This window comes from Poecilia latipinna, unplaced genomic scaffold (assembly GCF_001443285.1).
Source record: "Poecilia latipinna isolate Pla-1442-1.1 unplaced genomic scaffold, P_latipinna-1.0 Scaffold550, whole genome shotgun sequence".
NCBI lineage: Eukaryota > Metazoa > Chordata > Actinopteri > Cyprinodontiformes > Poeciliidae > Poecilia > Poecilia latipinna.
The window spans coordinates 266,071-276,542 of NW_015113166.1; the positions used below are offsets into that span (position 1 = coordinate 266,071).

Here is a 10,472-nt window from a genome sequence, read left to right on the forward strand (position 1 = left end):
ATTACTCGATTACTAAAATATTCGTTTACAACAGCCCTAATATATATATATATATATATAAGAAAAACATGAAGGGACATTACAACTGGCATGGACTACTGTGAAATTCTCATGCTATTTAAATTTTGACTGAAAATGTCCACTTTTTCTAAGATTTAGGTATTTACATAAAATAGAAATAAACATTTAGTAAGAACTTTAATTTAAACGAGAAAGCAACGATTTTTCCCACTGTAGCATTATACATTGATTATTCTTGTGGTTACATTAATCTTATCTAACCATTTTGAGGTGGTGCCAGAGGTAATAAAGATACACACACACACACACACACACACACAGAGACTTAAGGGCCATTTAGAGTCTATATAAACCAACATGCATATTTTTGACCTGTTGGAGGAAGCCAGAGAATGTGTGAATGCATGAGGGGAAGATGTAAATGAAACCTCGGATGCAACAATCCTAACTGTGCCATATCATTTATTTCATTTAGTCAGCCTCATTTAGAGTGAATGATGGACCACGTTTAGTTTTGACACCAATTACTGTCAGCTGTTTTCGCAATCAGAAATATTTCTAAGCCGACAAATGTATCTTTCTTTTATGTCCTGGAAAAGTGTAGTAGCTTTTTATCAGTTGGCCAAACAACAGTGTGAAGGAACAGACGAGGAAGGGGGAAAGGTTTTTCCTGATCTTGTTAGTCAAAGAAAACTCTGGCCACCTCAACGTCCAACATCTCATTAAAAGTGTGTCAACCCGTAGGGACAGTGGGAAGGAAACTCACAGGGGTTTGAATTTGTAAAACCTGGCGTAGCTTGATACCAGAAAGTACTCAGTGCCTGACTTTGAAGCATAACAAGCTGATATTAGATTGTTCCTCCTTCATCTGTTTTGGTTGCCAGCCCACAGTCAGCAACTTTACACTCATAGCTTGCCAATTGTAGTTCAATAAGTATATTACCTTAATAAGGGGCTGGTAGTGGATGGTGCTCCTTTATATTGTCTGTTCCTCTCATGATTACAAATATTTTTAAATACCCAAAAGGTAAAGCTCAAAAATGTGTAGTAGTAGCTTGTAATAAAACCTTAAAAATATCTGAATTAATTTTTAGATAACATAGATTCCTTAAAAAATTTTACTTGGACTTCATTTGAGGTTTTTACTCAAGGGAGACTCTTCACTTTTCCTCACTTGAACCTTTGAAAGAATAGCCCCTTCTGTGAGGGCTTTCAAACTGGAACCAAAGCCCACTGCCCGTCTTATTTAGGAATAACTCCGGGCTGTTTGCGGTCCACTGAGCATGTCCGACCTGTCCGTCAGGTGTTTCGGCAAAGAAACATCAGTGCTGACAAACAGACACATCCCGTGGGGCATTTGACTAAGCCGAGTTAATTTGACTCAGCCCCATAACCCCATAAAGAGCTATTCTGGACAAATGTCAGGAAGTACTGTGTGTGTATATATACGTGTATTTGTTTATATTACCCTAGTAAGGCTCTTTTGTGAGATTTCACTAAGTTGCAGAAGACCTATGTGCATCATGGGGACCAAAACCTGGTAACAGTGAAGAGGTTTAGAGCAGTCTTTCTCAAACTGTTGGTCTGTGGGCGCCCCCTAGTCGTCCACAATGTACTGCGTGTATACAATAGTTTGTTTGAGACACTGTGCTTACCAACAGATTGTGTTTAAAAATAATAATGGAGCTTAAGATCTGGCCATTCAAATGAAGAGCCGGTGGAGAGAAAACAGTGCCAGTATTATTTTTATGATTGGAGCAATCCATGTCTGGAGGGATATTTTTCAGTTTCTTGGGGTTTATTACAAAACTTGTGACTTTAGGATACAAATACAACACACTGCACACCACCAGGACACAGATGTAGGTCTAGGTCTGCCCAGCTTAGGGCTGCACTGATGCAGCTGCGCTGACGAGGCGGTGAGCAGCGGTGCGCCCCACGCTGACCAACTGCATTTGTACAACACCTAAAATAAAATAAAAAAATATTTACATTGAGCTGAAAGAAAGCAAAGTTTAGAATCCACACTTTAGACTTGTTCATAGTAATGTCATGGCCAGTCACATTTACAAAACATCACCACACTTCTCATTAGGATGAACTAAGAAATTTCAAGTTGGGTGGCCTGTTAGTGTTTGTTAAATGGGTTAAATGGTCCTCAGCCTGGAAAAGTTTGACCAACACTGGTTTAGAGGTATTGGATGAGATTATGGTCAGGTGTAAGGTTAGGTTTAGTCATAAATGTAGTAACTAAAATCAATTAAAGTCAATAGGAAGTCCTAATATGGTTAGATATTAATTGTGTGTGCGTCTGTGTGTGTCTATTGGTCAGTTTTCTATGAAGTGTTGCTGTCTCTGTTCAACAGGAGGCAATTGTTCTTTAGGATGACACTGCTAACCTCTTCTTCTCTAAGCTGGATTTCAGTTGCAAGACAGATTAGATATATGCGCCTGTCCTCCCTCAACCTACAGAATGTCTCTCTGCAGCTTTTGTTTTGCGTGTTTCAGGATAAAAATAACTTCCCCTCAAACTTGCTTTCTCCTCACTTGACTCCTTTTGATTTTCTTCCCCCTCCTCCAACTCTTTTTTTTTTTCTTCTCACCTGTCTGTACTTCTGCCGTTTCCCTCGTGATGCATTTATCTTGTGCTAACCCTGCTTTGAGGAGCGCACAGCTACGGCTGTCAATAAAGAAACGCCTTATAGATTTCTCCAAGGCCAGCTCCAGATGAAACATAGAAAGATTGATGTATGCATGGCTTATGGCTGACTGAGGTTTGGAATGAGGTTACGTTCAGTAGCGGGACTCGATGACGGCAGCCACGAAAGGGCAACACCCACCAAGAACATAATTTGTAGCCCTCCGATAACTTTCTATTTTAAATAACTGGGCATGCAGTAACAAAAGTAGCTCAGATTAATGCATGTGGTAACAATAACAAATGTGGTAAGAGCCTCTAAACGGATTATCTTGGAGCACATTTTGAGCTAAATAATAAAATACAGAGAGACGCAAATGTATTTTGTCACAACAGCCAGAGAATATTCCAGGTTTATGTTGATTTTGAAATTTTAAATCTGGCATAAAAAAAAAAAAAAGATAACATACCACTAGAATTTGATTTCAGCTTTATTAAGCATTATTTAGCATGGAGGATGGGCTTTTATTTATTAAATAAGAATTATTTATTAAATAACATGAAGATAAAAAATATGTCAAAACTAAGTCTATTTTTCTTCCAAGACATAGGGGGATATAACACACAATACAAGGTCAACTAGGTCTTTCTTTTCATAAAAATAAGATAGAAACTAAAATCTGATCAAAGTAAGGTTTGAAAAACTAGTTTTATAGAAATGTCTTGATTTATAAGTGTGTGGTTAATCCTGTCGCAAGAATAAATCTATTAAACGGATAATAAATATTAAAAAACTCAAGAATTTTCATTCGTATGATTTATTGTTTTCTCTTTTCTGTCTCTTTCCAATAAAAACCAGATAATAAAAGGCTTCAGTCTATTTCATAAATCTCAACTAGACCTTTTGTTTTGAAGGACAATTTTGTTTAGAGACTTCATCATTTATTTTATTTGTTGTTTGCCATTTTGTTCATTTATTTTGGATTTTGAAGAAGCCTTCCAGCTCCGATGTTAAATGTTCATTAGAATTTAAAGTTTGTTGATCTTTGAGAAAGTATTTTGAAGGAGCTATTTTTTTCTGTCCAAATTAATAAATGTTTAATTCCCAATCATACAACCATCCATTTGATCAGTAAAATGGATAGCAAGTACAAATTGTGCTGCTTGTACATTTTGTACAGCAGCAGACTAAAAGAAGTGAGGTAATACAAATGGGAAAATAACTATAATGCATCAGGTTTGTGCCGGGGTGCATCAAAGGAAGTGTGAGGTAGGGTTTTTTTAAACCAAACCTTGTCACTGATTCATCGTTCACTGTGGCCTGCCCTTGAGGTGCAAATGTAATCTGATTTGATTTCCTCACCCACCATGGCCACCTGGTGAGCATAATCATCCCTAGATGCGCTTCCTTTTTCAGTCGGAGCTGAAGGACTTCAAACCTTTATTATTCCAATGCCTCCTGTGGCTCTAAATGGAAGAGTAGACGTTAAGATACTTAAAAAAAAAAATGTGTTTTGTATGTTTTTTGATGGCTTGAGTACCTTTAATTTAAAATTCATAACATTCACAGGAAATTATTAAAATGTTTGTTTTTTTACATAAAGATCTCTGGATTTTATTTTATTTTTTTCCTTAAACAAATCTCCTTTTTTAAATAAAGCCTCCTGTGGATAAATTTGTACACAGCCTGTCCTCAAACAACAACAACAAAATCAGGTGCACAAAATTGCATCAGTTTTTAATTTAAATAAAAAAGTTTCTTTAGTCAGACTGATCAGCAACCCAACAGTGACAGCACATCAACTTGCAAAAGCTCAACAGTTTACGCTGCTTTAGATCTGACATCCTTGGAAGTGTCTCTCTCAGCCACTCTTTCCCCCACCATGCTGCTTCTCTCTCCGTGCTTCACAAAAGGCCCACAGATCACCTGAGGGGATTCTGCTTTTCTCCCTTTACGCCGTTCTCACTTTTTCCCCCCTTCCCTTCCTCTCTGAGCTCTCGCTCCCCTCATGCATGCCGACTGCAATAGCTCTCTGCACCGTTTGATCTGCCAGTCTGAAATGATGGAGGGCACAACACAGTGCTGCTCATCTCTGGAGAGAGTGTGGCTGAGACGGCGACGTATAGCAGAAGACGACATACTCTTCCGTTTAAACACAGCGTCTTCCTAAAGCAGCCAATGCAACAGTACACTGGGGGATTATGTGTGCAATTTCAGGCTATATAGCACTGTGAAAAAACAAGATCCTATATGAAAAGTACAAATATGTTTTTTTAAAGATGGAAAACGTATGTTAACATTGTCAAAGGAAAGTAAATTCTCTGTTTTTTAAGGTATTTAAGGTTGTTTTAGGCACACTTCTCACAATGATTTCTGTTTTGCTCTGATAAATAATGACATGGCTCCTTAACACACGTTCTTTGTTAAATTTATATAAAATATATTCACAAAAACAAGGTGAACTGAAAAATAGCAGAGTCCATGTTAAGTCTGAGTAATAATATTATGGCTTCATGCTATCACAATTAGCTTTTTAGCTTAAAAAAAATCCATGAGCGTTTATTGAAGCCATTTATTCTTACGGTTTCAGCTCTGTCTGGACAATTATGTAATTTTCTGCAGTGTTTTCCATATTTTTATAAGCATGGAGAAAGAAAGTAGTTTTGAAAACTACCTGTAGTCCAAGACTCTATTCCATATCCCATCCTAAATGTTGTCTTTCCTTTTTTCTTCCCCCTTTTATTCTTTCCTTCTGTTTTTCCTTCCTCTTTCTGGGCTTTTTCTTTTCCCATCCTGCCTTGTGTCTTTGGGTTCCTACACTATAACTATGGGTTTCATTTTTTTTTCTCCAAGAGTAAAACTTTTTCCAAACAGCCAGCTTTATCTTGAGGGAAAAGTGGAGTATTGCATCCTTCTGTCAGTCAGTCGCTCTCTGGCCTCTTTAAAAGGACTTGAAAAAATCTGACATATAAAAATGGGTAAAATAAAAAAAAAACAAAAAAAAAAACAACTATATTTCAAACTTCGCTATACCTTTTTGTATAACTTTCAGTAAAGCAGCAAAACCCTATCGGGTAGCTAAATGAAAAAAAAAAAAATAATAAAAAATGCACTTGCCATTATAAAGACTGCTGCAGACGTCACAGTTTTGTGTTTTTTACTCAAAGCAAACGTCACAACACGACATTTTTAATACAGGAAGGACATTAGCAAACACTGTAATAATCCTCTGACTGGTTCTTAATCATATGTTCCATTAGGCTGCTTCTGACTGTCAGTTTTTTAGGATGTAAACAGTGTGCTGGAGCAGAAAGTGGCACCTACTGAGAGAAAGATGGTGATTACAGTAATCAAGACTTTTTCAGCGAGGAAAGCAGAAGACAGAAATTAGGAAACAAGATGAACTGTCACACTCCAACTCAGACGAGTGAGGAGAAGATATAATATTTGATAATGTATGAGCTCATGAGTTGGCATATGCATATTTCATAGACTTTCAAGACACCATGTGGGAGGAAGAGGACACTCGTGTGCATAATATGCACTGAGCTGAGGACTGTTTTATTTATTTTTTTATCCCTGCATAACGGTGCAATATTGTGTAAAATCAATATTTTTGAGCTTTACATTATCAAAAACATACCTTGAGTGTGTGTTTGAGAAATCCTGCAATAATATCCCGTTGCAACCATTCAAAATCAATCAAATTTTATTTGTATAGCACATTTCAGCAGCAAGGCATTTCAAAGTGCTTTACATAATTAAAATAAAAACGGCATTTAATAAACAGTGAGAGATTTAAAAAAACATCATTCAAACGTAAACGGTGAGAAAGACAAATAAAAAGCTGTAGAACTTTAGTTGAGACGCCGTCAACTGGGACTCCAACCCTTTGGACTTTAGTCAAAACGCCGTTTGACAAGGACTCTAACCTTTCCATTAACCTAACCATTAAGCTGTGCAAAATGCCTGGGTTGACCTAGCTCCGCCTTCGAGGACGCAGCTCCTCCTCCCTCCTGCAGCTTCCGAGCTTCTGCCTCACATAGCTCTCCTTCCCCCACTCTGCTCCTTCAGACTAGCCAGCACCAATTAGCAAACACCTGGTGGAACTGCGCATCTTTGAGCTCATTGTACGAGCTACTTCTCAGTCAATGCTGGTAAAAACATTACTAAAGGGTTAAAGGAGGAACCATGTTCTGATGACTTCCTGAAGAAGGACTTTTTGAAAGATCAGGGGTTTTTAAATTGGGTTTTAAAAACCCAATTTCTCTGTCTCCTATTATTTACTGCCCCTTTAAATATCGTGTCTAGAAAAAAAAAAGTTTTTAATCTGATCTGAAAAAAAAAATCTCCTTAGACTTGGTTTTGTTAGAAAGTGTTGAACGCCCCCACTTACAGCCCGTTTCCTCCACTCTTTGACTTTGTGGATCCTGTTCAGACTGGGCCTGATGGGATCTTCCCCAGCCCCTCCACCACCCTCCATCACCATGCAGCCTCCCCCTCACAGTGGTTGTGGGTCGGTACCAGGCTTGGTAATTGATCCCTCTGGGCCCTGCAGATGGATCCAGCTGAGGGCTGAACAGGCTCACCACTAAGCAGACAGCTGCTCAGGCGGGCCCCCATACAGGCTGATAGAAAGGGAGAAAGATAAAGAAACACTGTTGCCACTAACGGTTAGCCCCGTCTGGCGGCATCCCGTTCTGCAGTGAGCAAACTCAGCACTTTGCTTTGTCTTGAAGCGAACAAGTTCCCTCCATTTTTGGGGAGGTGTTAACAGGGAGTAAAGCAAGAGGAAGGGACATGGTAAAGTCCATCTTTTAAAGTTCTTATCAGCAAACTAAGCGCCTGCAGGAATAATCTGCTAAGTAAGCTTAAATTTAAGCTTCTTCTGTGCAGCGAGTAGAAAAGTCCACTTTTGTGTTTCAGCCAAGTGTCCACATTGCTTTGCTCTACCGCTTTAACAACTTCAGGATGGATGAGAAGAAAGTGGCTTTACAAGCATCGATTGATGTGGAGTTTATGTTGAGAAAAGAACTTTTGAGAGTTGAAACATAATTCAACATGTCAGAATGTCGGCGCTGCAGTTTTTGTCGTAACTGCAGCGCCGTTACGATGATAATATGTTACTATTTATCTAAATATTGTATTTAACCTCTATTTAAAGCCTTTCTGTTTCTGAGATTGAAAATGAATAATGGCTCAAGAAAGGCAAGCAGTGTTTCTTTGGCTTGCACCAGTCTTACACAGCTTAATTCAAATAGAGGTAATAAAAATCCTATTGGCAACAAAAAATAAATGAAAAGAGCAATAAATTAATACATTTACGCATTATCTTGTGTTAAAATACTGCGTTATAAACAAGTAAAAGCCTTTTTTTTTCTTGATTTAAGTGAGTTGACAGTTTCCGAACATCTCAGGTTTCTAGGGAGTTGGCTCCATTTTGCGAGAGCAGCGCCTGATTGATTTTCCATAAATCTGTAATGACACAAATACAATAATAAAAGAATCCTCTAGTTTTTCATGTGCTCTGCTCTGACAGGAAACCCTAATGTGATCATGAGTTTTAAGGCAAGGTTGTTACAGTTGAGTTCTGCATTCATATCCACACCAAGTGTTTTGCATTCTTACTGGACTTTAAAGGATTTTAACAAAGAATTTTTTAATTTTTTTTTTTTACCAATTTCATGTCGATCCATGTCTATGTGCTATTGACTTTTGTTCAGTGTCATTTGTTGGATTAGATTGAAGTGTGAGAAAAACATCCTTAACTTTCCTATCCTTTCTACTCCCAAATTCTGGAGGTATCTCCGATAAACAGAAACAACATAGAACATACTTTCTCTAATTCTAATCTTTCTACAGTAACGCCATAGCTATTTCAAGAATAACAATCGTTTCCTTTTGAATGCTGCATATCAACATTTTAACAATGCCAGAGCTACACTATTTGACCATTCTTACACCAACACAAGCCCAGAACAACCTGCAAATTAAAAGTTTCCCTTCTAGATAAGGTGGTAGTGGTGGTGTTGATGGGGGATAAGACTGTCTAAATTTGAGAATAAATAACCTCTTGGACTTGATAACCATCGCCCCCTTCCCCTCTTCCTCTCTTCCTTCAGGCTCTATGACGCGACAAGAGTTCCCCTCGACATTCTTGCACTATGGAGAGCATTGATGACCCCTTGACAGACAGCCAAAACCCACCAACCAACACCACCACCACCCACCAACACAACAGCAACTCCACCCTAACCCTGGTCGCAGAGCACCAAGGGCTTCTTTGACGCTGCAAGGTACAATAAAAACCCTGTTTTAAAAACCCTTAGGGTTTTTTATTTTATTTTAAAGAAAGCTCATTTAAATCAGTGACCAGGGCGGGAAAACCTTGAACTTGACATCAATTAAGACTGAAGAAGCAGTGTAGCAGAGATAAGAAATACAGCCACCTGCAGGTGGGAAAACAAACTAGCATACAACTGAAAATTATCGCACTCATTTTAACTTATCACGCTATCATTTGATTTATTGTTTTTTATTGCAGCAGGTGTATGCCTAACTCTGACAGATGTATTGAACAGTTAACCAAATCTTGCTTTAAATTTCTCCACAACTTTATTCCTGGCCTGTTTGCTGTGTTACTTTGTCTTCATGATGCTTTTTGTTCAGTGGGCTACGGCAGCTCTGGAGGGAAGTGCTTGCATGAAAGTTTTAGAATTTAAATTGTAAAAAATAATGATAAAAAATCATCTGTAAAGCATGTATATTTTTTCCACTCTGTAGACATGATAGAGATCAGAGTGTGAAGACATTTACGAGGCACTTTATTCATAGGGATGTTTATAGCCTTATCCTACAAGCTTTAAAGAACAACAACATCAAGCATACAAACAGTGTTTGCTTGGCTGTTTGTTTGGCTTACTCATTTTCTCTTGTGTATGTTTAGCCGCTGAAAATCCATGTGTGCAGCAAATCTAATAACACTATTTCCCCCCCTAACTTTTATAGGCACACCTTATATTTTCCCTTACAATTGCCTCGCTGCGACAGGTTGCATCAGGCTGACAAACAACGCAGGGCGCCAGACAGACCGGGATATTAATACATGCGACTGGGAAATAGAGAGTAGCCGTGCTGTAAATTTAACATGCGGCACAATAAAAGGGTTGAGGCCGAAGTCGTAAAGATGGCCGCTCTCACGAAGAAAGCCAGCCTCGTCTGTTGAGTCAATACTGTTGCCATTTATGGCCGGTGTTATGATTCGCTTTTAAAGCAAAGATTTGATCCTGCTGCTTTTCTGTCCAGACGAGTGTGTCCACAGCAGATGCCAGACTATATTTAGACACAGAGCTCGATTCCTGTTGTAGACTCTTACAGCTGTAGTGCGCAGCTCTGTTTACTCAGACAGGATAGAAGCATTTAGTCCTTTAATTGAGTCTCTCTCTGTTTACACTGCCAGGCAAAAGTATTCCTACCTGTTAAAATTTTCTGCATTCTAACTTTATACTTTATGTATTTTATTGGGATTTTATGTAAGGGAAATATTTTTGACAATTTTCTTAATTAAAATGTGCACCCTGCACTGAACCCCTTTCAATCTGAGACCCCTAAATAAAATCCAGTGTCGAGTTGATGTTCTCTCTACTAAGTTGTTGGTGACATGCCCCCATTCGATTTTTGCCTTACAGTAGTAGTTGAAGTCAGTCAGTTCTGTGAAGTATTAACAAAGAAGGGCTTTAAAAAAAACCCTCATCCATAGGCCTGTCGCGATAAACGATAAATCAATTTAATCGGACGATAATTAAACCTATC

The 10,472-nt window shown here is 38.3% G+C and overlaps 1 protein-coding gene across 2 annotated transcripts in view; it reads left to right on the top strand.

Moving 5' to 3' along the window:
• LOC106952953 (protein FAM19A5-like) overlaps nucleotides 1–10,472 on the top strand; it is a 176,389-nt gene that overhangs the window by 154,950 nt on the left and 10,967 nt on the right. For both annotated transcript variants that reach the window (XM_015041421.1, XM_015041422.1), the window contains exon 4: nucleotides 8,783–8,956. In XM_015041421.1, coding sequence (XP_014896907.1) covers nucleotides 8,783–8,791 — 9 coding nt within the window. In that variant the 3' untranslated portion in view covers nucleotides 8,792–8,956. The remainder of the gene's footprint in view (nucleotides 1–8,782; nucleotides 8,957–10,472) is intronic.